The sequence below is a fragment of the Diuraphis noxia genome, unplaced genomic scaffold (genome assembly GCF_037042655.1).
Source record: "Diuraphis noxia isolate RWA-SAM2 unplaced genomic scaffold, SU_Dnox_SAM2 contig0001, whole genome shotgun sequence".
NCBI classification, from domain to species: Eukaryota; Metazoa; Arthropoda; class Insecta; order Hemiptera; family Aphididae; genus Diuraphis; species Diuraphis noxia.
Window position 1 is genome coordinate 35,133,371 of NW_028301711.1, and position 25,883 is coordinate 35,159,253.

At 25.0% G+C, this 25,883-nt stretch overlaps 3 protein-coding genes and 1 long non-coding RNA gene across 7 annotated transcripts; 2 read left to right on the forward strand and 2 right to left on the reverse strand.

The window, feature by feature from the left end:
* Positions 1-1,880: 1,880 nt before the first annotated feature.
* Positions 1,881-9,524, forward strand: Nsun2 (tRNA (cytosine(34)-C(5))-methyltransferase Nsun2). Its single transcript, XM_015516560.2, has 16 exons — positions 1,881-2,083; positions 2,201-2,287; positions 2,375-2,580; positions 2,687-2,864; positions 2,949-3,033; positions 3,126-3,266; positions 3,547-3,670; positions 3,744-3,874; positions 4,315-4,507; positions 4,587-4,814; positions 5,426-5,558; positions 6,669-6,746; positions 6,888-7,029; positions 7,103-7,252; positions 8,538-8,603; positions 9,350-9,524. Exons 1-16 carry the CDS (start codon positions 2,015-2,017, stop codon positions 9,406-9,408), a joined length of 2,070 nt encoding a protein of 689 aa, XP_015372046.1. The 5' UTR covers positions 1,881-2,014; the 3' UTR covers positions 9,409-9,524.
* Positions 9,525-11,711: 2,187 nt separating this feature from the next.
* Positions 11,712-18,183, reverse strand: l(2)dtl (WD40 domain-containing protein denticleless). 2 transcript variants are annotated; one of them, XM_015516563.2, is made up of 10 exons: positions 18,050-18,183; positions 17,768-17,966; positions 16,879-17,106; positions 16,122-16,307; positions 15,033-15,140; positions 14,742-14,850; positions 14,160-14,371; positions 13,211-13,446; positions 12,382-12,562; positions 11,712-12,255 (listed from the first exon to the last, which is right to left on the reverse strand). In XM_015516563.2, exons 2-10 carry the CDS (start codon positions 17,820-17,822, stop codon positions 11,936-11,938), a joined length of 1,635 nt encoding a protein of 544 aa, XP_015372049.2. In that variant the 5' UTR covers positions 17,823-17,966; positions 18,050-18,183; the 3' UTR covers positions 11,712-11,935. The 2 variants fall into 2 exon arrangements, with proteins under 2 accessions (XP_015372049.2, XP_089072617.1); XM_089216491.1 differs by having other exon boundaries at positions 17,768-18,183.
* A 1,512-nt stretch (positions 18,184-19,695) lies between these two features.
* Positions 19,696-23,482, reverse strand: LOC149060604 (uncharacterized). The gene is made up of 3 exons (XR_016189533.1): positions 23,169-23,482; positions 22,854-23,032; positions 19,696-20,065 (listed from the first exon to the last, which is right to left on the reverse strand). It is a non-coding gene; the product is annotated as an uncharacterized LOC149060604 (long non-coding RNA).
* On the forward strand, positions 20,877-25,154 carry fws (Conserved oligomeric Golgi complex subunit 5 four way stop). Of its 3 annotated transcripts, none has more exons than XM_015516566.2 (5): positions 20,877-21,070; positions 21,534-21,632; positions 21,730-21,854; positions 23,808-24,003; positions 24,167-25,154. In XM_015516566.2, exons 1-5 carry the CDS (start codon positions 20,989-20,991, stop codon positions 24,271-24,273), a joined length of 609 nt encoding a protein of 202 aa, XP_015372052.1. In that variant the 5' UTR covers positions 20,877-20,988; the 3' UTR covers positions 24,274-25,154. The 3 variants fall into 3 exon arrangements, with proteins under 3 accessions (XP_015372052.1, XP_015372055.1, XP_015372054.1); XM_015516569.2 differs by having other exon boundaries at positions 20,878-21,070; positions 24,154-25,154; XM_015516568.2 differs by having other exon boundaries at positions 20,878-21,070; positions 25,021-25,154.
* The last annotated feature ends 729 nt before the right edge of the window (positions 25,155-25,883 follow it).

Sequence of the window (25,883 nt, forward strand, 5' to 3'; positions counted from 1 at the left end):
TAAAGCATTTCAATGAAAAATGAAAGGCCATAGGTATATTGGAATGTTTTAATAATTATGTAAATAGATTTTTATGTTTTTAATGTATTCTGTAGGTATTATTTTTATTATTATTGTAGATATTATTGTGGTTATTATCATTTGTATTATTAATATTATTTTCAATATCGTACTATTATATATATTGTGCTTGGATCTTATGATCTGTTAGAATTTAAAAATAAAAATATATATTTGGAATTTGGATAACTTATAACGGACTAGTGTTGTAATTTGTTATTATTCCACTTCTCTAATATCCCAAAAATATTATTTGTTCTACATTTACCAGTTTTAAATTTAAAAAAAAAAACAGAATAGTTCATATAAAAAATAAATTATATATTTTTATTTTTTTCTTACTGAAGATCTTCCGGAATCGTTAAAACCCAGAGAGAAAACGTCCAGGGCTATACATATGGCTCTACCTGTCTATATTTCTATAACACTCCCATCAATATCGCTTCAGCTGTTTTGAAGGTTAGCCAAACAATTCATTTTTATTTATTTGTATGGGTTACATATTAATACCTCAATTCTCAGTATGGAATACAGACAATACAGATAACTATAGCTCTAAGATATAATATAGGATTAAGGTTAAATTAAATACCTAGTATAATTTATTAATGTTAAGAATGATGAGCTTAAATTTCAAGATTTACGTTTGTTGCTCTGTAATGTTTTATTTTTATAGAACATAAATATTTAAACAAATATTTTCTTCTTGATTGTAACTTAGATACCTACCAACTAAAATAAAGCTTTTAAGTAGTTATTATATTTATATATTTATAACATAGTCGTTTTATTTTATTAATAAATAATTATTATTTAAATAATGTTTCAATTCTATAAAAAATAAAGAATCTAAGAAAAAATACCAAATATATTTTACATAAAAATCACAAATATAATTTTTTCGCAATAATAATCATAAAACTTCATGTTATTGGACATTTAAACTAGGTACCTCTGTATACCTTTCCTTAAAAATTGAAATAATATTTGGCAATTTAATTTTCTGGCGAGCACGTGACAGCACAGAGTGCTACCAAGTCAGTATTTTTGTGCTAGGTGACTTGATGGTCCAAAGGATTTTAGTACCTGTAGTTGACAACACTACTATAACACGATTAAATTGTCAGATTATTAGTTTATATTAAATATTTCGTTCTAACGGTTATCTAAATTTATTGTGTATACAGTTTATAGAAAGTTTGTTATATATATAGTTACTTTTTGCAAATATTTTGTTTTATATTGATATGTATTTGATTACTTAAGTAAATAAATTTCTGTTAAGGTTGAAAACAGTATGCTTTAAAATGATTTTACATACTTTCCCTTGAAAGCAGCACTATTCCTGGACTAAGAAAGGCGATTTTTTGAAAGCAGCATTCAGTTTCAGTGCTTCTATTCTATGTGGCATGTGGCATGTGCCCACTCGTGTGAGTCTACCAAAAGGTTAACATGGTATAATGCCTAAATTAGTTACAATTATTTACAACTGTTCTTATAAACTTTTAAAATTATAATTTTGTCGACTTGTCGTATTTTCTGTCTGATTTATAAGTGATGACTATTCAAACAAATGCAAGTAAATTTTAAATTTTAATATAATTTTAAATATTTTTATCAGGAATGGATTCTTCAGTCTTCTTTAGTAAACGATTTGTCGATGTGTAACGGTTGTTGATAGATGGGCGTTGTGAATATGTTATCAAAAAAAAAAAAAAAAAAGCTTAGATAAATTGAATATTATCTAAGAAAAAAGCATTGATATTTGATAATAATCACGGACTAAGATATATCTTAGTCCGTGATAATAATGTTGATACTGATTTGGTTTTGTTTTTGAATTCCACATTTACACGTGTTATTCAAATTCAATTGTGAATTCCTTTATCCTTATTGTTAGCATTCATAAATTAAAAGTTAGAACAAATTTTCTCGTATTATATTGTATAATATAATGGGAAACAGGAGACACGGTGGTTCAAATGCGAGCTTTGCAAAAAGGAGACGAAAACTTAAAGAAGGAGTAAATTTTTATTTTATTTATCATAACATTTGTATTTTATTTTATTAGATAATATAATATAAAATATTTCGCTACCAAATCGTATACTTAGTTTTGTGTTAATATTTTTGATTTCAGTTAGATATTAAAAATCCTAATGAAGATAATCGTAGTTCTTACGAAACAACAATACGAGAAAATGAAAAATTTGTACAGTATTATAAGGTACTAATTTTTTTAAGAAAACCAGTACATATATATTCGTATTGTATTATATTTATATTTTAATAAATGTTATTCAATGTATTTAAGATGCAAAATATTTGTTCAGAAGATGAATGGAATACTTTTTTAGAAGTGTTAAAAACTGACTTACCTACATCATTTCGCATTACTGCTAGCTGTGACGTTGAAGCAAAAATACTATTGAAATTGGTTGAAGGTGTTTTTTTTACAGATTTGCTCAAAGGAGAGCTAAATGATGAACATACAAACAGTAAACCTTTTTGTTTACCATGGTTTGTTTAATTTAAATTTGACAAAAATATAACTTCATTGATAATTTATCTTTATTTATTATTTATAATACCGTGAATATTATCATATCTAATTAAATGTAATTAGGTACCCACAACGATTGGGATGGCAATTGAAAATCACTCGTAAAGATATCCGTGGTTCAGAAGCATACTACCGTTTACATAATTTTCTAATTTCTGAAACTGGTAATGGCAATATTTCTAGACAAGAAACAGTCAGCATGATTCCACCTTTACTATTAGATGTACAACCAAGTGATAAGGTTATAATTTTTTTTATGTTTAAAAAAAATGCTATTGAATATTTCTATTTTTAAAATTAATTTAACAATTTAAATTTATTTCAGGTATTGGATATGTGTGCCGCTCCTGGTTCTAAGACTGCACAACTTATTGAAGCTCTATATTCAGGTTCTACTTCTTCCATTCCAGGTAAATATTAATTTAAAAATGAATTTATCACTTCATTATGCTTTTAACTAATTCTATTATTAATTCACCAATATTAAAAAAAAAAAATTTAGATGGATTAATTATGGCAAATGATGTTCATAATGCGAGGTGTTATATGTTAGTTCATCAAGCTAAAAGATTAAATAGTGCAAACGTTGTTATTACAAATCACGATGCTACAGTTTTGCCTGTTATGAACTTGGATGAAAATGGTTGGTTTGTTTTTATAATTAACCAGTTAAAAAAATTAAAACAATATAAATTATATTTCATTAATATTAGTGATATTTTGATTATTCAAAGTTATATAGATATTAAATTTCAATCTATTTTGATTATTGTTTGTTATTAGTTATTACCAATGAAGTATAATTTGCAAATCATGAAAACAATTTTATGAAAAAAATTTTTTTTAACAAATAATATAAAAATAAACAAAACTGAATTAGAATGATTTGCTATGATAATATACAGGTACATTTTTTTTTCTAGGAGATACTATGCTGAAGTTTGATAAAATATTATGTGATGCACCATGTTCTGGTGATGGTACACTAAGGAAAAACGCAGATATTTGGACTAAGTGGAGTCCTGGAAATGCAAACAATTTGCATGGGTTGGTTTCTATTTTGTTTAAGATAGCAAAAAAAAAAGAATTTATTTGATAAATATGTATTTAATTTTTTTAGAATACAGTTTCGTATACTTAAACGTGGGTTAGAATTGTTAAATGTCGGTGGGCGTTTAGTTTATTCAACTTGTTCATTTAATCCTGTTGAAAATGAAGCAGTGGTTCAGCGTATGATGACTGAAGCTCAAGGTATTTTTACTTAATTCTTACTTATATATTACTTTAAACTGTAATTGTTTAGTATAAATTACATTTGTAATTTTTTGTAACATTAAGTTTAGACTAAATCATAATATTGTTCATTGCCTTTTCCAAATATTGTAAAACTGCTAATGAGCATATAATATTATTTAAAAAATATTTATGTTTCAAACTCATACCACTAGTTACATCAAACTTAAATTATTAGAATATTTATTATTCATTTATTTTTTGTGGCTTTAAATACATTTTTATTTTGTAATATAACATCTTTGTATAAGCATTAAAAATGAAACTGTTAATAATTTATTAATAAATAAACATTATTCCAAACAATACATAGACTTACATAGTTATAATTAACTAAATGTTGCAAACAGTTTGACAAAGCTTAATTTTAAAAGATTTTGCGTTATATTTTTTAATAGGCAGTGTTGTTATTATAAATGCTCGTGATAAACTCCCAGGCTTAAAAACAGTTAATGGTCTTTCTCAGTGGATAGTTGTATCGAAGGATTTGGATGTATATAAAACTTTTGAAGAAGTTCCAGAAAAGTGGATTACCCAAATTAGACCTCAAATGTTTCCTCTTAAGGAAAATTTATATAATCTGGATAAATGGTAAAATAAATTAAATTGATTTTTGTTTTTATAATATATTTAATATAATTATTAATTGTATGTTATTATTTATTTTAAGTATTCGTATATTACCTCATCATCAAGATACTGGAGGGTTTTTCGTATGCATAATGGAAAAAATTAAGCCATTGCCATGGGAAACATGTATAAAACAAACTGATGAATTGGTTGATGAAGTAAAAGTAAATAACTATAAAAGAAAACCAAAAAAGAGGAGATACCAAGGATATAAAGAAGACCCCTTTATATTTCTAACTGTTGATGATCCTATTTGGCCAGAAATTAGGTAATTGTATTATTATTATTATTTTTTTTTTTTTTGATATTCGTATGTTAAAATCAAATGGGCAATAGAAAGAAAGCTGTTTTCAAATACCTATCTTAATTATTAAATTTAAAAATATATTTTTTAGCACCTTATATTTGTACAGATTATAATTGAAGTTCTTTTGTAAATTTTTATATACTTTTCATACTGAAGAATTTACATATTCTTATTTTTTTAAATATATATTGATATAAAATTCAATGAAAACAATTTCAACTTTTCTGAAATGCTGTTTTGAGTTTTAAAATTTTTAGATTGGATGTTACTACTGAGTGTTACTACATTGGGTAACACCTTCCTTATCATAAAATCTCACTGTTATTATTGTCACTTGTTGGGTGTTACTACTGGGTAACCTCCCAAATCTTAAGAATCATCTTATTTATTATCTGTTACTTATCAAACCTACTTATTGTATAAACTGTAAAGATTGTAGGTTTACTTAAATAAAAAAGATAGGATTTTTGTCATTAAGTGACTTGTGAGTATTTTATATACATTTTAGGGAACCTTGTCTTAAAAACTCTTATTTTATTTTACATTTATTTAATTACAGTATTTTTTTACAGAGATTTTTATGAACTCAAAAATTTCCCCATTGAATGTTTACTTACAAGATGTTCTGTGGGTAAAAAAAAAAATATCTACTATACTTCAAAATCTGTAAGAGATATTGTAAAAAATAATCAAGATCGTGTAAAAGTAAGTAATTTAATTAATTTCTTACATATTTAATAAAAATAAAATATTCTATCTGATATTTTTTTCAAAAAATTTATACATGTTACACAATGATTCCAATCATGATACATATAAATGAAATACAAAGATTTAAGTTATTATTTTGCATATTTTGTTTTAATAAATTGACAACTAACATTGTCAATAATTGAATATTGTTATTTAAATACACTAAAAATAAAAAAGCTGTAGACCATCACTATGACTATTGTATCGTATATTGGTTATCAAATTTGTAAATATTTGTTATGATAGCTGTGATCTTATTTTAAATTTTTTTAATAATAAGGCTTTATTTTTGAATTTGTTATTACCAGGGCTCGGGGCTTATAGCACTTAAAATCATTAAAATAAGCTCTTAAAAATATTATTATAAGCACTCAAATAAGCATTTATAAAGCTTGAATTTTCGTAAAAATATTTATCAAAAAACAAAATACAAAAAAATCAAACAAAATCAAAATAAATTTTTAGCTTTATATAATAAAATAAATTAAACTTCACTTTTGAAATGTAAATGATTTTTATAATAGTTGAAAACATTAAAAAACGTAGAAATACTGGTCAGATAAGCAAAAATAATCAGAAAAACTGGAAATAAGCATTTTTTTGAAAAATTGCTGAAACAAGCGAAAAATAGAACTTTCAAACTACATAATTAAACATATTATAACATGACATACAATTCCATAGCACTATGATACATTTAAAGTCAATCCATAAAAAATAGCGAATGCTTTAAATCCCGAGCCCTGGTTATTACATGATTTAATGTACGCTGTATTTTAAATTCAGAACTTAGGGAATAATTTTTTTAAACTTGCAGATGAAAAATATTTAAATAAAATAATTGCGTATTATACTGCAAATTTGATTTTTTTAAATGTATACATGTATGACTTATGTACATTATTTTTCATTGTTTTTTACGACCAAAGTTCTAAGCTTCTACAATAATATACTAATATAATAATATTTAATCCCTAAAAATTTAGTTATGTGTATAAATATTATTTAATATATAGGTCAATTTAGTATCTATGTAAATACACTTATATTTTTATTCTCTAGATCATCAATACTGGTGTTAAAACGTTTGTCCGCTGTGATAATAAATCAATGGAATGTAACTTTAGGCTTGCTCAAGAGGTAATTAATAAAATTTGATATTTTCTTTTATTACTTAAGTTGATAATCTGACTTAATTATTGTATTGTATAAGCCATACTTGTGCTAAAATTATGTTCTATATTATGTAGATTACTGTATTAATAAAATACATTTTTTAAGGGTTTGGCTGGAATATCTTCCTTTATTGGACAAAAAAGGAGATTACAATTAACCCGTTCCGAGTTGATAACTGTACTGAAAAATCCAACAATTCCAGTTACTTCTTTAGACCAGGCCACAAAAGACATACTAGACAATTTTGGTAGTATATTACTTTATAATTATTCTATTATTAGTTATACAACTTTATTTAATGGTAAAACTTTTTTAAATAGGTGTTGGTAGTTGTATTCTAAACTTGGTGGACAAAGATTTTCCAATTGAGCTAGTTGGTTGGAAAGGGTTTTCAACTCTCAAAGCTTATGTAAATGGCGAATGTAGATTACATTATTTGAGATTACTTGGAGTTGATGTCTCAGAATTTGGTAATATTTATTAATTATTATTATTATTATCTTAAGAGGACGCTGCTAACATATTTGTTGTATCCATCATACAAGTCCTCGTCTCCTCGACATTGTGAATTTACGCTTAGCAGATCACGTTTAGCTCCATTAGCTTAAAAATTAGAATAAATTGATCTATTATGAAACATGATGGTAAGAACATTTTCTGTGTTTGTATGTGGGTTTTTTTACAATACTTTAATTTTTTAACAAGTTATGCATGTATTAAAAAAACGTAAATTAAAAATTCTCATAATTCACTTAAAAACTTAAATATCATAAAAAACCCATATAGAAACACAGATAATGTTCTTATCATCAAGTTTCATAATTGGTCAATCAACTCTAATTCTTAAGCTAAAAAGCTAAACATGATCTGCTAATCGTAAATTTGTTATGTTTTACACTTGTAAGATGGAGACAACAAATATGTGTCTGTAATCCTCTTAAAACACTTGGTGAATATGAAATTTAACTACAAATAATATTTCTCATTTGAATGGATGCTATTATTATTAATAATAATAAATTAATTATTATTATAATAAGAGTTCCTATTATAAAATTGGTATTTGTATACAATTGGATATAAAAATGTTCTGTATATAACCTCAGGTATTAAAATATAACTATTAGTGCTATAATCTAATATTAATAATTCTAAGGTTACAAAGTATGGTAATATATTACAAGAATAATATATTTAATTGAGATGAATGATAAATGGTATTATATTGTTTTTTATGTTGGAAAAATATGTATTAATTTAATTAAAAATAATAATATAAACATAATGGGTATTATTGTGAGAAAGTAACAATGTATGTTTTACATACATTACTATGTACTACATTTGTTAATTTATTTTGAGTAAACAATTTACTTATAATAATGTTAAATTTACCAGTTTAACTGCTCACAAACGTAGAACCCCTGAATATGTAAAATATTGGCGATAGGTGTGTAACCATCTTTTAGCAGCTTGGTTTCTTCACTTTTTGCTGGCCATACTAAATTATGTTTGTACAAATATTGTAAATAAATAATATGTTCTTATCACAGGAAAAAAACTTTAATATTTTTGTACATAATGTTTTTGGAGCAGTCACTGTAGTGGTGAATCGTATATTAATCCTATGTAGCATCTATAAAGTTGCATGTATAAAATTCTAATAGATACAAGATCTCGTTATGTTGATTATTATGATAGCACTATATTAAATAATATTAGAAATTATTAAACTAAATGATTGTACTATTTTAGACGTGAACAAATTTAAGAAAGAAATCAATGAGAATGAACCAGAAGATAAAAGTGAGATTTGCACAGGTAAAATTAATTTTGTTATGCTTTAAGTTATTTTTTTAAATTTTTGTTTACAAGATTTTAAAATGTATTACACACTAATTGAATAAATATGATGAGTGATAAATGAAGTCGGATTTAGGCATTATTCTATGTACATCATACAATGTGTTATAATACTATATAGATGCTGTGTTACTGATCATTAGTGTGTGTGAGTTCCTCTAACGATTTATGTTACTTAAGATAACTATGGCTAAGATTCTTGGAAATCCGTAATGTACATATAGTATATACGTAATTACATATTGCAATATTTTGTGATCAAATAAATTTCAACTACTGTTGCTATGAAAGTCAGAAAAGTGAAAGAAAATTTCTCAGTTCTAATAGCCTGATTTTAATTTTGAATTCATATTTGATTTACTTATTTCCTTTTCTATTAAATAGTTTTTCTAAGAGATGGATTTTCAATTTATTGCATTGTTTTATAAGAATAGTACCTACCAAATTAATTTTTCTTCTCAAAAACTTATTTTATTAGTATTATCCTAAAAATAATAATAATAATTGATTTCCTACTATAAACAGTCAAGAAGTGAATAAATTCCAATATTTTTTCAAAATTAAAATTATACTTAATATTATTTTTTCTTTCAATCATTGGAATAATATACAAAGAAATTACCCACTTTCAACAAACTTTAATACCTAACACATTTAAATAATATTATCAGTATTGGATGGAATTAAATTATTTAATGTTTCAGATGAAATTCCAGAAGTTTTGGTCAAAGAAGAATTAATACAAAGTGAAAAATCAGAATAAACAAAAATTATTGAAATTAATTTTTAGGTATTGTGTTTGGCAAATATATTTTGTTATGATTACAAATCATTATTCAAACAATAACTTTTATTTTAATAAATATTTTACAAAAATAATGTCTAATTTATTTCTTTATGAATATAAAAAAAAATTATTATATTGTACTATGAAAATGAATAGTCTTGTTTACATATTAATGATGGGTTGCAAACAATTTAAATGAATGAATAGTAAGTTAATGGTCCATTAAACAAGATTTAGAATCCCATGATTTATTTGTTGAATTTTAGAAAGCCATTAAATTTAATCAATTTTTTTTGTGATTCAGCATACAAACATTGTAAAATCATTACAATTTTTTTGTGTTATGTATAGATTAAGAAGAAATTAAACTGGCATGTTATCTCTACCTCACTAATGCATGATATAACATATTTTGTATTGAGAAGCATCTATTTTACTCTTGTTATTTTATTAATTATAGTGAATTGATGTAATATCAAATTAAATTGTTTATAATTATAATCTGGGACATTGAAAGATTTTTTTATTTGATATTTTATTATTGATGCAAGTTATGAACATTTTATAACTGTGAATTCCTTTGAATATTAAATTTTCCAATTCATAGTTAGTAAGACGGGAACAACATATATGATATTTAATGTTTCTAACATGAACTGCAGATTTTGGTATTTAGGTTCATATTTTAAACCAAAATTATAGGCTGTAAAAATGAAGTTATAACTAGTAATGGCATGGGATTGTTATATTAATGCTAGCTACTTATAACATTGTCAGGTACGCCAATAGGTAGAGGAGTATTATATTGATCAATAAAGCAAGACAACAAAATCAATTATTGCTGTACAATTATATACTCCAGTCCACAAAAGATCAATACTGCTATTCGACCAAAACACGTCCAATTTTGCTCATCCCCCATGTAGCGTGCCACAATTACGACTCATATTGGGGGAAATTATGTCACTGCCCATTATTTTGCATGTGCATGACTGTACAAAGCCAACGATGGCCGAAGTATACAAATAATGAATAATATATTATATAAATAAAATATATATGTAGCACTTTTCGGTACGTACTGGCAGTACTCGCTAAAATGTGATGCTACACAGTAGCAAGCAATTGGTGGATTGCGATAGACCTGGCCTATGAAATTAGATAATTATTAAGAGGATGCTACACCCGAATACGTTGTCTACGTCTTACAAGTGCGTAACATAACAAATTTTATGCTCAGCAGATCACGTTTAGCTCCGTTAGTTTAAAATTTAGAGTAAATTGACCTCTTACAAAAATTAAAGGTAACATTATTATCGAGGGCATGACATAGGCTTTTTATTATATTTTAATTTTAAAGTGAGTTATGTGTATTTTAAAATTGTAAATTGTTTGTATATCTCAAAATACTCATAACTCACTTTAAAATTAAAATATAATAAAAGGCTTATGTCATGCCCTCGATAATAATGTTACCTTTAATTTTTGTAAGAGATCAATTTACTCTAAATTTTAAACTAACGGAGCTAAACGTGATCTGCTGAGCATAAAATTTGGTATGTTACGCACGCACTTGTAAGACGGAGACAACATATGCGTCCTCTTAAGTATCAACACATTAAAAGTATTCCATGTTTTAAAACTCGCAAAAATGTTTCCAAAAGTTTGGTGTACAGACTAATCCTTGGTATTGATTATTTATATACTTAAATTTTAAATCATTAAAAATCTTTACATATGAGTTATAATCTGGGGAAAGAACTATGATTAACTAAAGATCATAAAGATTATATATAATTTTTAACTAATATGAATTTCATTGAACAATTGAATTTGTCAGTAAAATATAATACAATAAAAATTAAAAATTTTAAAATAATAGGAATAAATATTAACTAAATAAATCATGAATAATTTATTATTGAACTATTGAAAACGAATTAAGATTAATTATCACTAAGTATTATTTCATAATCAAATTTTATTTATATGAACATCATATTTATCTGATTAAATTTGAATTTTGATGAGTATTAAAAAAGTAAACAAATTAAACATTTATTAAATTTATAAATTTCAATTTATAAAATAATTATCTTTATAACTGTATAAGCTGAATTGTAGTTTTTTGACCAATCACTCTTTATAATTGACTTTTTTAAATTAAAAAATTTATACAGAATTGTTCCCATATTATAACAAATCTAAGCTCACACAAACATATCAATAAAATGCACTTAACATAACATTCTTAAAATGATAAAAATTAAACTTTTAAATTTTAATATTTCTAAACAAATATATAATAAGGAATATGGAAACTTAAGACATACATATCTTTAACTTATTTATAAAAAAGTATTTAATATATAATCACTGAGATCAGAAATAATGTGATAAAATAAAAAGTATAATTTTTTTAACACAAATTTCTGCCCATACATAATAATAGTCAGTCCACATAAAATAAACTGCGGGTTTATTTTATTATTTTATTTAACAACTATATTTCATGAACAGTATCTAATTTTTCACGTTTAGTCTTTGGCACCAAATATTGGTCAATTAAACTTTTAGGGGACACAATACTTTTTTTCCTTTTTTTACTTGAAGTTGGTGTAACTACTTCAGGGATTTGATTAGAAACCACGAGTGTAGAATGTGTAGATGTTGTTTCTGATTGAGATGATATTTTGGCGGACAATGAAGATGTAGTCTTGGTACAAAATAAAACTTCCCATGGTTTTTTAGGAGTCACGTTTAAATATTCTGCATTTGAAACAAAGTTTTGATACTGTTCATTCCAATTTTCCATGGTTTCTTCTATTATTCAGAAAAAATTCAAATATTAATTACTATGCTTTAATTGCATTATAAATAGTTATAATAGTGTAACACTTGTATACTGGTACAACAGTACGCCTTAATTTGGAAGTTGGTTAAAATTACCTGTTTCTTTTTTATATTTATCTTTGAGTTCCGGTTCAAATTTAATAGGAACAGTACACATTTTTTTTGAAAATTTTTTTTTATAAAATGAAGTTCGGCAAAATGAAGATTCTTCAGATTTTTTTTGTTCATGAGTAAGTACTGACCACACCATTGGCATTGAATCACTACTTGTTACCAACTTGAAAAATTAATACATATTAATATTTAATTTAAATTAAAACTATCTCACGCTTTTATAAAACCACCATAAAAATATATCTTCAATCAATTAGTTAATATTAGTGCTGGAACATACTATTATTTTCACAGATTAAAAATTTCATATTTATACTCTATTTTGTTAAAATAAATTTAATAGAATTATATAATATAAATTAAGTATAAATGCAAGTTGTATTATACAACATATAATATATATTATCACATACATATTAGATTTTGATAATAAACTAGTTTTTTTGAATATGATATGTTCATATTGTTTAAGTTTATTAGACCAGCGTTTCCCAAAGTGTGTTCCGCGGAACCCTAGGGTTCCGTGGACTATCTCAAGGGTTCCGTCAGATGTATGTGATGTCTGAAACATTTTTTGTAGTACTGTTTTTTTTTAGAAAAAATGGGGTTGAGTTGGAAGTAAAGACACATTAGGGTTCCTCAAAACACAAACTATTTCCTAAGGGTTCCGCGATTCTAAAAGTTTGGGAACCGCTGTATTAGACCACTTACAAAAAATAAAAATCACACCAAATTAAATATTATTATTTCAGCCTAAATAATACATTTTTAAGTACCAATGAATTAATTAAAAGAATAAAATAAAGCTCACTTTAATACTTGTTGAATCTGCACACCAGTCTGAAGTACTCAATTCCTTCTTACATAATTTTTTATCACAATTATCTTTTATTTTAAACATTGGATTTTCATTGTATGGAAAATTTGTCAACCATATTATGCCTATTTTTTCCATACAACCACTGAACAGATAACGGCCATCGTGACTAATACTAATTTTCGAGTACCCAGTTTCATGTAAATGACCAGAGTACTGGCATATTGGCTCTGAAAATATGATGATAAAATAATATACTACACTTGATATTTTAAACTTTGTTATGTAATGTTAGCAAACTATTAATTTTCTTTCTTTGGCCCATTAGTTTTTAGCAGAAACAACCCTGTTATCACTTTTAATATTAATGAATTCACCCATTATATCCAACTTTAAGTTATGACAATTACCTGAGTCTCTATGTTGGTTATTTAATGATATTTTAATTTTTATATTCATTTTGAGGGTGTAAATTGTTACAATTTAAAATGCTTATAAATTTTACATAAATTAAAATGTTAAAAAGCTAACATATATAGGGATATATGTTCTAACTTAAGTTTGATAAAAGGTGAATTGATTCTAATACTAAAAGTTAACAACACAGGGTTGATAACTGATTCTGCTAAACAAAAATTTGCCATTCATTTAAAGGTCAGAGAGAGAAAAAAAATTGTGTGATGTGACATTTTCTAATATAATTAGCTATTAAATATATTTAACTTTACACTATTTAAAATAAACAATTATACTACAGGTCTTCTAATAAAAGCATAAGATAATTTTTTAGTGTATAAAAAATTGTAAATCTTATAATGTCAAACTCAACAATCAATGCTGGTTTAATTTTTATGAATGCCAGACAGATAAAATAAATAGACATATTATTATTAGTATCAATAATAACCTATAAGCACTAATAATATTAAATTGAATTAAATACTTGTTTCTGTAGAATCCAATGAATAACAGTAAATAACATTATTTATACAACTTGCATACATTAGAGTAGATTGAGGATTTGTTATTATATCAATATAACCATTATTCCGTGGTGAAATTTCTATTTCATTAAAATATTTCATGAGTGGTAAAGGTTCTGTATTGCCATTTACTTGGCGGTAACTTTTACGTAAATCCCATAGTTTGATATCACTAGAAAAATATATATATTTATTTTGCTGAATAAATTATATATTTACCAAAGAGATAGATAAGAATACTATTAATGGAATGTATACTCTCTACATCCGTAATGTATAAAAATAAAAGTCGATCAGTGATGTACAATTTGACAATCATTGATAATCGCTATGTCCAATAATGGATGCTATCACCACCACTGTATGACCAGAATATATTAACCGTCTGACTATTTTTAGCACAAACTAAGTATATATATAAATATATATTTTAGTTCATGATTTATAGTATCCAGTATGTGCTCTCATATCTATCTCTATGGCATTTACTTTAAATTCATGCTTGCTATTTCAATATAATATAATTAAATAATTAAACTAACTGATCCATGGAAGAACACGATATAACAGTTCGATCAGTTTTAAATATCACAGAAGATATTCCAAATATTTTTCTTGATTTCTTTTTTTTTAACATTGATCCATAAATTCCTAAAATATAGAAGAGAAAAAGAAATTATTTAATACTTTTTGTATGAAATTTGCAATTTATATTTTGAAATTTAAATAGGGATCATAGTTAAAAAAAACAATGAAGATAATATGAAAAAAGAATTAATTTTCAGATTTTTGTTGCATAACATTTAATACCAAAAAACAATATAACTATTTACCATGTGTATTAGGTATATTATGTTCAAACTCCAAAACTCTTTGAGCATTATTTAAACGTGCATCCCAGATTTTTATTGAACCATCTTGGCATCCACCACAAAATACATCTAAATATAACATAAATAATTTTAAATTTAATTATTTATTCACTACCAGTGGCGTGATGAAGGACTATATTTGAGGCACGCGCCTCAATTTAAGGGTGGTGGGTGTCCTCAAAGATCATCTGATGTGTTAAAAAAGCATTATTATTTAAATTAATAAATATATTTTATCTTAAAAAATTTTTAAAATTTTTTTTTGTGATGGGTGGGGTGGGTGGTGGGTCTAACAATATAACTGTGCCTTATAACTTAATAAAGTTCGCCACGCCACTGTTCACTACATTAATTATGTTGTTTTAAACTAAATAAAGTATATTTTTAGCGGCTAATAGGAAATGTATCAACACTATCAACCAACCGAATTTTAGGATTTTAACCAGCCCTAAAAAAGTTAAGAGTCCATTTTTCATTAAGACCTAATACCTATTTATTATTTATTATTATACATATTTCATTCTTTAAAATTAAGGGTATTCAAATATTTTTGATCATATTTTATTAAGGTTGCCCAAATTGTACATGAATTACCAAATTTAACTCAGTAACTTGTCAGCCTATCCCGGCATGTATATCTTTTTGGATAGTAATATTCTTTTTAAATCCATCAACTTTCATTAACTGAAAAGTGAATAAAAATGGTACTTAGGTACTTTATGAGACAAAATTTTTTAAAAATTCCCATTATTTTCATTAAAATCCAGGGAAAATATTGAAACATAAACCGGTAATAGACAAATCATAATAATATTAATGTATCTAACTTCTATCTATATAATAAATTTGACATAATCTCAAGTATTTTTGTATAATTATTTATAATTTATATAAAAATATATAACCTCAACATTTAGTCACAGAACAAACTTCTGTAGAGGAAAATCAAATAATTATTACATTATGTAAGTATGTCAAAAAATACCATTACATTTAAAAATTATAAAATTTACCTTATCTAGTAAAAAATAAAATTTATTTTTTCCATACCTGAAGATCCAGGACAAAACATCACACTTTTAACAGAAGAATTATAAATAAATTCTCTTTCTTCATCAAGTGCCCCATCAGGGCTTAAATTACATAATTTTGAGGATTGGTCTCCGCAGGCCGTTATTAATTTCATTTGTGGCTCAGCCCACGCAAAGTTAAAAATAGCATTGTCATGTACAGCATCTATTTTTAAGAAAATTACAATAAAGACAATTATGTAATTGTAGACATAATGATATTATATTATAAGCATGATAGTGTAAAGTAGCAAACTTAATATTGTACCTACATATATTCAGGTACAATATATTTTTTGGTACAACTAATACAAATTAAATAGGCATAAATATCATTAAGTATACATGCTTATTTTTAATTTTTTTTTTTTAAGAATAAATCTGGATGAAACTGTTATTGGTTTTGGAAATTATGAAGAAAAAAAATAAGAACCAATTTTGGTATCAAGCCTCATTAAAATTTTTCTATAATTTCCAATCATTAGTACTTATTTACACAGATAAAAATACATGACGATCATTTTTACAGTTTCTGATTCAATGACTTAAAATACAATTTGAAATAAAAAAGAAATATAAAAATGAGCATAATTTCCATGCATTTGTCCCCAAAAGTCATTAATGTGTAATAAATAAAAATTATTTTAAATTTAGATTTAGATTTCAAAATAATCGATACCTACCTTGAACTAATTAAAGATATATAAAAAAGGTAAGTAGGTCATTATTAAACTTACTTCTTTTAAACTGTTTATTTTGGTCATTGTAATGACCAATAGTATTTTGAACAATTATTTCTCCATGTTCAGTTGAAACACCAACTATGTGTAAATTATTTTTATTTCTACTGAACTTACAAGCAAAAGTATTTCCAACATGAGTATTTGTATTGTGTGTATTATCATTTGTTTGAGGTACATAACCCATTTGTTCAATAAGCATATCATTCAAATTGCTTTTAAATCCTTTAAATAAATAAATAATAAAATTAATTCAATTAAAAAGCAACAAAATTATAATAAAGTAAGAATTTGTTAGTAGGTAAGAATCCAAAGATGAAACATTGTTGATTTTACAGTAGGATTTTTAGTATTTGAGGTATTCATTTTTTTAATCTATATAAACTGTCTATAAATTAAACTGACTGTGCTTAAGAAAGGTATACATTTTTATAAATTTCATAATAGTAAGAAAAAATGAAAAAATACAAACTAACATATTATTCATCAACAAAATCATGACACTATGAAAATCAATAAATATTTTTTGTAAAATTATTTAATCAAATTGTTTTTCTAGTATAATAATTTATCATTATTTTCAAATTTAATGAGTCGTAGCCTGTTTAACTTCTAAACCTCAAAATTTTATTATGATTATTCAATTTTGTATTTGTATTAAAGTATCATTTATATTCTATACACATCAGCTATCAGATTATCAGTGACATTATTCAAATGTTGTCAATACCTACAAGTATTTAAAAATGATTACTTTTAAATGAATTAGGCAAATTTTTATTCATTTAAAAGATTAATCTTTTATATATATTGTTATTAATTTTACATGGAGATCAATTACACAAAAATTGGTACATGAATTACTGAAAACAGTAATAAAACTTACTGCCATAACCGAGTTGTCTTTTTTCTATATAATTAAGAAAATTAATTGTGTCCATAATTCCACGGGCGTAAAATGAATACTGCACTGATTAAATCCAGGAAACAATGAACAGCATTAAATACGATTGTTCGATATTTTGGTAGTAATGCTATTAAGCATCCAAGAGTGGCAACATCTGACACGGTTGCTCTTGAAGTCCCTACATAATCATACTATTAATTAAAACAACTACTTGTAATAAACGATCTTCCACACGCAATAATTATACAATAAACACCATACTCGAAGCCGATAACATTAAAGAGTCGAAAACTCGCAATGTCGATTAAACTAATAAATATGAATTTAACATGGTTATTGCTTGAATGTATACAACTAATAACATGACAAATAACTAAATGGTTTAATCCGTATCTTTTGTACTCTTATCGGTTAAATTCCCGCTCTTTAATTCAACATAACCTATTTGTTGTGATAATAATATAATATTATTAAAGATTACATTATTATCACATATTACGTTCTTGAGAAAGATAAGATAAATAACTATTTAACTGGTAATTATTTTAATATTGTATAAATAATATACTTGTGGTCTTTTCTGTCGTTTTAGTATATGATATGATTGCACTATTGCATTAGTCCATTTATTTGATGATCTTACACATATTAGGTCATAGACTGAAGTCTAAAGATATCTCTTTCTTTCTTAATCAGTATAATCTTTATTCAATGGTATACATATTATTTCTACATAGTATTGATGGACTTAAGTCTCTATAATTTGATGCACATATACATAATAAATTTATAGATACTAAATATTATTTTTGGATAAAATCTGTTCAACAAAGAATTAGTAAGGCAGATACATTATTATTAATTACTTAGGTAACTATAGTTAGTAGCTAGTAGGTAATACAATTTATAAAATATTAGTGATGAATTACATTTATGATTAGGTACTACTCATGTTTTATAAACTATTTTATATAATCTGATTAGCAGTCTTGTAAAGTATTCGAACACAATATGTGTTAAATAAAAGTTTAAAGTATTCAAATAATTTTTTTATTCGAAAACTATTGAAAAAACATTCGAACACATACCTATTCTAAATGTGTTTATTTTTTGTATTTTTTTATTTGTTAAAAATATTTTAAGAATTCTTAACAATTTACAAGAATGCGTATTAACTTATTAGTTAACAATAACATTTTTTAGCTAATTACGACGTACAAATTGCAAGACTTATTGGACATTGCCAATTGGTAAAAATATAATTATTAGACGATAGTTACGAGGAATAGTGACAGATTGTCAAAATCAAATTTGTATGATCTTAAAAATCAAACACAAAACTTGGAGATTTCAATATTTCTAATAAATATTTATGGTTTCGTTATTTTATCAAACAACAATCATTATTTTAAAAAATATTGACATTTTTAATAGAGCATCTATTGATGTAAATACTTTCTATACACAATTAATTTTTTACAGTTATTTGAAGAAAAAATTATGCAAAATGTTATGTTGGATTTTTTAAACTTTAGTATAAATCACAACAATTTATTTTATGAATTTTCAACTCCATAATTCCATGCGAATTTTTGCGATTCTGACATATTTCGTAAAAATTTGAATTTATAAACAAAAATTGTGTCTAACGATTTTTGATTTTTTTTTACTACGACAAGTACAATTTATACTAAGCCTTGTATTAAATATTTTTGGATAGCCAAATTTTTTTTATGGACATTTCAATAAAAAACTTAGAAAAATCGAACATTTTAACTCTCTATAAATAGCTTCAAAATAATCAAAATAATTTTAAAATTTAATCATAAATAGATTACGCTAATATAAACATTTGGTGAAAATTTCAAATATTTACATTATTTACAATGATTTGTTTTTGGTGTTACAGCAAAAAAAAAAAATCGAAATCTGAATATGCGTATAAATTTTCGTTACTTTTTTAGTAAGTTTAGTAGTTTACGCTTTTGAAAACTATTGGCAATTTACCAGTTAGATGAATTTTCCTTTTTAAAAAAGGACTCAAATCAAAAATCAAAGTATTATTTCTACTCCAAAACGTGATGACGGACACAAAAAAATACATCATTGTAAAATCAATACAATCCTCACTTCGTTCAGAATCTAAAATTAGAATTAAGAATATTCAATCAATTTTCTTCTTTTCATTAATGTTAGTAGGTAGGGGTGTACGATCGCCCCGTCATCCAAGCCACAATCCACCACTGATCATAATAACATGTACTCTTTTGAGTTATTCTGAAAATTAAAATATTTTTCTTTTATAATGTGTTTTCAAACAAAAATTAATAAATAAATAAACATTGTAAAATCAGTAAATTCATTGCATTCCACATAATTAAAAATTTTGTCATGAAACATTTATAAATGTCCGAACTACGAACAAATAATATAAAATCTTCGAAATGTTTCCAGCCCATTTTATTTTTTATTTTTTCTACTTTCTAGTCCGTGTAAGAAATTTATAATTGCGCTAATTGTATTGATTCCATAAAGGTTAGTGCATAAAATACTAGCTACTACAGAATATATGAAATTATTTCATAATATATTCTATATTATACGATACTACAACTGTCTAATGCATAATTATTTTTTAATTATTTAATTATTTATTTTTTATAAATGGCATTTGTATAATATTATGAATAATATGATAAACCTAACTAAAAAAGCTATCGAGTAATAACTACTAATAAGTAACATTAATATTAACCTATATGATTACAATTATAGTTTAAAAACATTATATTAATATATTACTACTATTGATGTACAGAAGTATCTTTTCTATATCGTCTTAAATCATTATAAATTATAATAATTAATAATTATTAATTATAATTGTTTTACTGTCGTATAGTCGTATGTTCTGTGGTATGAACTATGAATGAATATTCTGGTATCTAGATATCACTATTTACTAGTGATAAGCTATAATTACTATGATAAATCATTAATAAATCTTTTTTTTCATCCATGAAATTTCGGGACAAGTCCCCCAATCTCATTGACAGTGGTTATCACTTATTTATGTCTTGTGAGTTCAACTGATTCTAGTAGCTGCTTGATAACGACACGTATTTAGAAATTGAATCATTAAGTTTTTATGAGTAATTTTTTAAGTATAAAAATGTATTAATTTATTTTTCGATGGTTTTATGATTGACAATTTAACTATCTATGAAATGGCTATACCAAATATTTCTGATGTTCCCAATACACTAAAAATATTAGAAGATGGTAAGTTTAAAAAAAATTTCAAAAAAGTTAATTTTTTTTTAGATTTGTTTAGTAAATTGTTTTTGAAATTTGTCCAATATAATTCAATTTTTTTTTGTATCAAGATGTTCTATTTATTTAGACTGTCACTTATTCAATAGAACTAAAATAATGTAAAAAAAATTGGTCGAAATAAAGATCGAATAAAATAATATTAGAAAAATAATAATTATTAAATTTGTTGAAGATTTGTAGGAATTATCGCTAAATTGTTACTTTATTTGTTAGATAATTGGTAATTGTAAATCGGCAATTACTTTCTGGTCACAGATTGATTATTAAGTTTAAAATACTATACCTACTTACTGTTTTTATTTATTTTGAGCTTATAAATATATGTATAATTTTTTTATCACCTATAATTTATAAACTATTTTTAACATTTAAAAATATTTAAATAACATACATATGATTTATTTTCTAGATTATCTCTCTCATTTTGTATCAATTAATAGTGAAAATAAATCTAAGAATCATGTTGTACAGCTTACTGCAGAAGAACAGTTGAAAAAATTGAATAGAGGTAAAAAATAACTTATATACCATTTATATTTTTATTACTATTATTAGGTTTTTATATAATAATCACTGAACAATCAACCTAATAAATTAAATTTTAGGATTAGAATATGTAGACCAGCTTATAAGTGATCAGACTTATGATAACCATGAAGAATTATTTAACCAAGTGACTTGGACAGAAAATTTAGAATCTATTATAAATGAAATATCGTCGCAAATCCAGGTAAATACATAGTCATTTATCCATTAAAATGATTAAATTCTTATATGTTTTGCACTAGAGTTTAATTAAATCTATATATTTTATAAATAAATGTGGACTGACTGATCAAAGTAGAGCATAAATTATGATAGCTAGAGACTTGACAGTACTATTGTACCACAATTTAGCATAAAAATATTACAAAATTTGCTTGTTAGAAAGGTGCTCGCACAAGTACTTTTAGATTTATCATGGATAATGAAAAAATGTTTTTGTTTACTAATGATTGCCACCAATGGCCTAACCACTCGGACAGATGAGTTAAAAGCAATGGATTTTTGAATTTATGGCCTCTTGAATAAAGAAATTATATCTTAAAACCAAATTTATACTTGTAGCTTATAAACTAAAGAAAGACTTGACTGGTTTTAAAGAACATTTCTAGAGATATTAGAAAAGTATTGAAAGTAGTTTGAACCATATTAAAAAATATACCAAGTACTAAGTCTCAGGTTGACTATATAAGTCAAATTATTTCATAAAGTGAAGAAAATTTGTACACTGACAACAAATTGCCTTTGAACTAAGATATTCTAAAACCTAGATACACTTGTATATTTCTTCATTTATCATAAAATGTTGGGTTATGCAGCTAGTAATATATTATACATATTAACAGAATATCATTATTTAGTACACTATTGGTTGTCCCTCTCTCTTTGACCCACGTGCTACCAGTGGCGGCGCGAATAGCTATTTTATGAGGCGGCCGCCTTATACAAAAGTGAGGGTGGGTATCCCAATGACTCCAGGACCTATAGGGCTAGTTTATAATTTACACTCATATAGTCACATAATCACATACCACAAACATACTAGGGTAAATATTAGGTAATCTTTGTTACATTATCGAGATATGGATTTATTAGGTACTTTTGCCTCATGAAATAAAATAATTCACGTCGCCACTGCGTGCTACTTAAACAAAACACATTCATGAAAAATCATATTCTATGTTACATAAATAATCAGTTTGAATCCCGGTTCTGGGCAACATCTCTCTCTGGACAGGCAACTGTTTAGGGGGTGAGACCATCATCCTCTGACTGGACATGGCAGAAATCTATGGGCGTCTAATTAAAAATTCTGCCGAATAGGTGCCCGTACTAGGCTTTTGGGCCTACTCTTAGACATAGCACCTTACATGAAAAAAAAAAACAATAATAATCTTAAAGTCACTCATTACATTTTACTAAAAATTATTATTTTTGAAGGTTTAACTTAAAATCAATTTGTCTAAATGATACTTAAAAATTATTTAGTATCTGATTGAACCTGTTGTGTTTTCCTTCTGTGTCCTCTGTTCTGTCCATTGTTGTGATTGCTCAGTAGTTGCGCTTGGTCATGCTTCAATCGGCTTGTACTTGCATACAATCTCATTCACACTAATTATCAGTGAGGACTAAGACGAAATGGTATGGATGGTAGCAAACAAATTGTATATTGCTTAAATAATGTCTCTCATTACAGACACACAAGGCGATCCCTTAAAGAACTTTTTTTATTGCACCTGTTAATTTCTAATTCTTTATTAATTATATTATTATAATATACTATTAATAAAAAATAAATGGTACTCAACAATAAATAAATTTAAGATATAACCAGATAACATATTTTAACTGTTCAAATAATTTATAGTTTTTTTAATTGCCTTCATATTATGTTTAGTGAAATAAATTTTCAGATTAAATAACACAATTTGGACATAAACTAATAAAAAAATTGACTATTTAGTTGAATAAGTTGTATAAAGTTAATTAAAAATAATTTATGCTAACAATTATGTATAGTAAAATATTATACTTGTTTAGTGTTTACACAAATACTTAATAATAATGATGATGATAATGTTGATTAATGATTATATACAAGTATTAGAAGAAAGTAAAATGTTTAATTTTTTATTTTTAGAACTTGCAATCATCAATTGAACTATTAAAGTGTAAAATTATAGATTTATTCGTTAAAGTTCAAACTCAAGTTATCATTCTCAATAGATTGCATGCCATTTGTGATTTATTAAGGAAAATTATGAGAACACAAAGTCTAACTTTGCAAGCATTAGACAAAGAAAATGTTATGTCATCTCATTCAATGTTAGAAATAAGTATGTATACATTTAATTTATTTGAATTTTTTTATTATATTTTTATTACTTTTTTCCTGTATTGTTTAAATATTGAAATTAATACTTTGGGGCTAGAGTATATTATCTGAATTATAGTAACCCATATTTTATTTTTAAGCACAATAACAGATTTTTTTTGCAGGAGAATTAATTGAAGATAAAGATTTGAAAGAAATAACATTTTTAAGTAAAGATTTAATTAAATTAAGTAATTTTTGTGAAAAAAAAAATGTTATTGGATTAAAATGACACAAATTTGTTATCATATATTTGTATATTTTATTTATGGTTGATCCTAGCTCTTATGATTAATTTAAATATGTACTATAATATATTATATTATGTTATGAAGAATTATGTAGTTATTTCTTATGTTTTTTGCTGTCAGAATACATAATATGATAATAATATTTATTAAAGTGTAGTTTGCCATAATGTTAAATAATGTAACAATTCTGTTAAGAGGACGCCACACTCACATGTGTTGTCTCCGTCATTCAAGTGCGTAGCATAGCAAATTTTACGCTCAGCAAAGCACGTTTATCTACGTTAATTTAAAATTTAGAGTGAATTGACCTATTATAAAAATTAAAGGCAAGATTATTACCAAGGGCATCTCATAGGCTTTTTATTATATTTTAATTTTAAACCGATTTATGAGTATTTTTAGATATAAAAATAATTTACAATTTTAAAATAGTCATAACTCGCTTTAAAATTAAAATATAATAAAAAGCCCATGAGATGCCCTCGGTAATAATCTTACCTTTAATTTTTATAATAAGTCAATTCGCTCTAAATTTTAAATTAACAGAGATAAACGTGATCTGCTGAGCGTAAAATTTGGTATGCTACGCACTTGTACGACGGAGACAACACATGCGGTTGTGGCGTCCTCTTAATCCATACAATTTGTATCTGTTTGTTTTGAACACTGTGCCAACAATCATTTATACCTTTTTTGTGTACGGCTATATGTCTTATGTGTTATTATAGGTCGTGTTTGTGTCAAGACACCTACATTTTAATAACTTAAGCTAGAAGATTTGATACACGGTCCTCATAAGTTGTTTTTACAGTAACTTAAAGATTTTGAAAATATATATTTATTGTACAACTTTTTTAGACAATTTAATCTTACATTTTTTTAAATTGGTTTTTTAATAATATAAATAGGTACAATAATATAACAATAATATAGTAACATGTAATAACAGGCATTTGCTCAGAATCATTATTGAATTTAACACATACATTACAGTGACCTACTGAATAACGAGTTGATTCATTCGACACCTGATATACATCCAATGCTTGATCTATGTTTGTGATGTAGAGAAACATAATTTTTACATCTTTTAAAATACCTCTATCTCTTCTCCCCAAAAAAAAGTTATTATTTTAGTTTATAATAATGATGCCAAGCTGGTCAATATATTAAACAAAACCCTATACCTAGGCGACTAGTTTTTACCAATTAATGATACCTATGTACTTACTACCTATTACCTGTTAGTCTGTTAGATATATATATATATATACAAACATTAGATATATATATAAACAAATTACCTTAAATGTTATACTTTTTAACATTAGGTAATACATAAAATTGTTTATATTGACATAATATACCTACATTACGACATTAGCTACTGGCTACCAACTACCTACATATTGAATTCAATTGTACAGTTAAAACTGCTTTAAGATATAGTTGTGTACCTACTACCTACCTAATAAATATTAATTTAAATTAATAGATGTAAGGGTTAAGTTAGGTTAGGTACAGTTTTTTAATTTTTATGTATCATAAAATGTATACATTTTCAAGTTCTTCTCTCACCAAATCCCCAGAC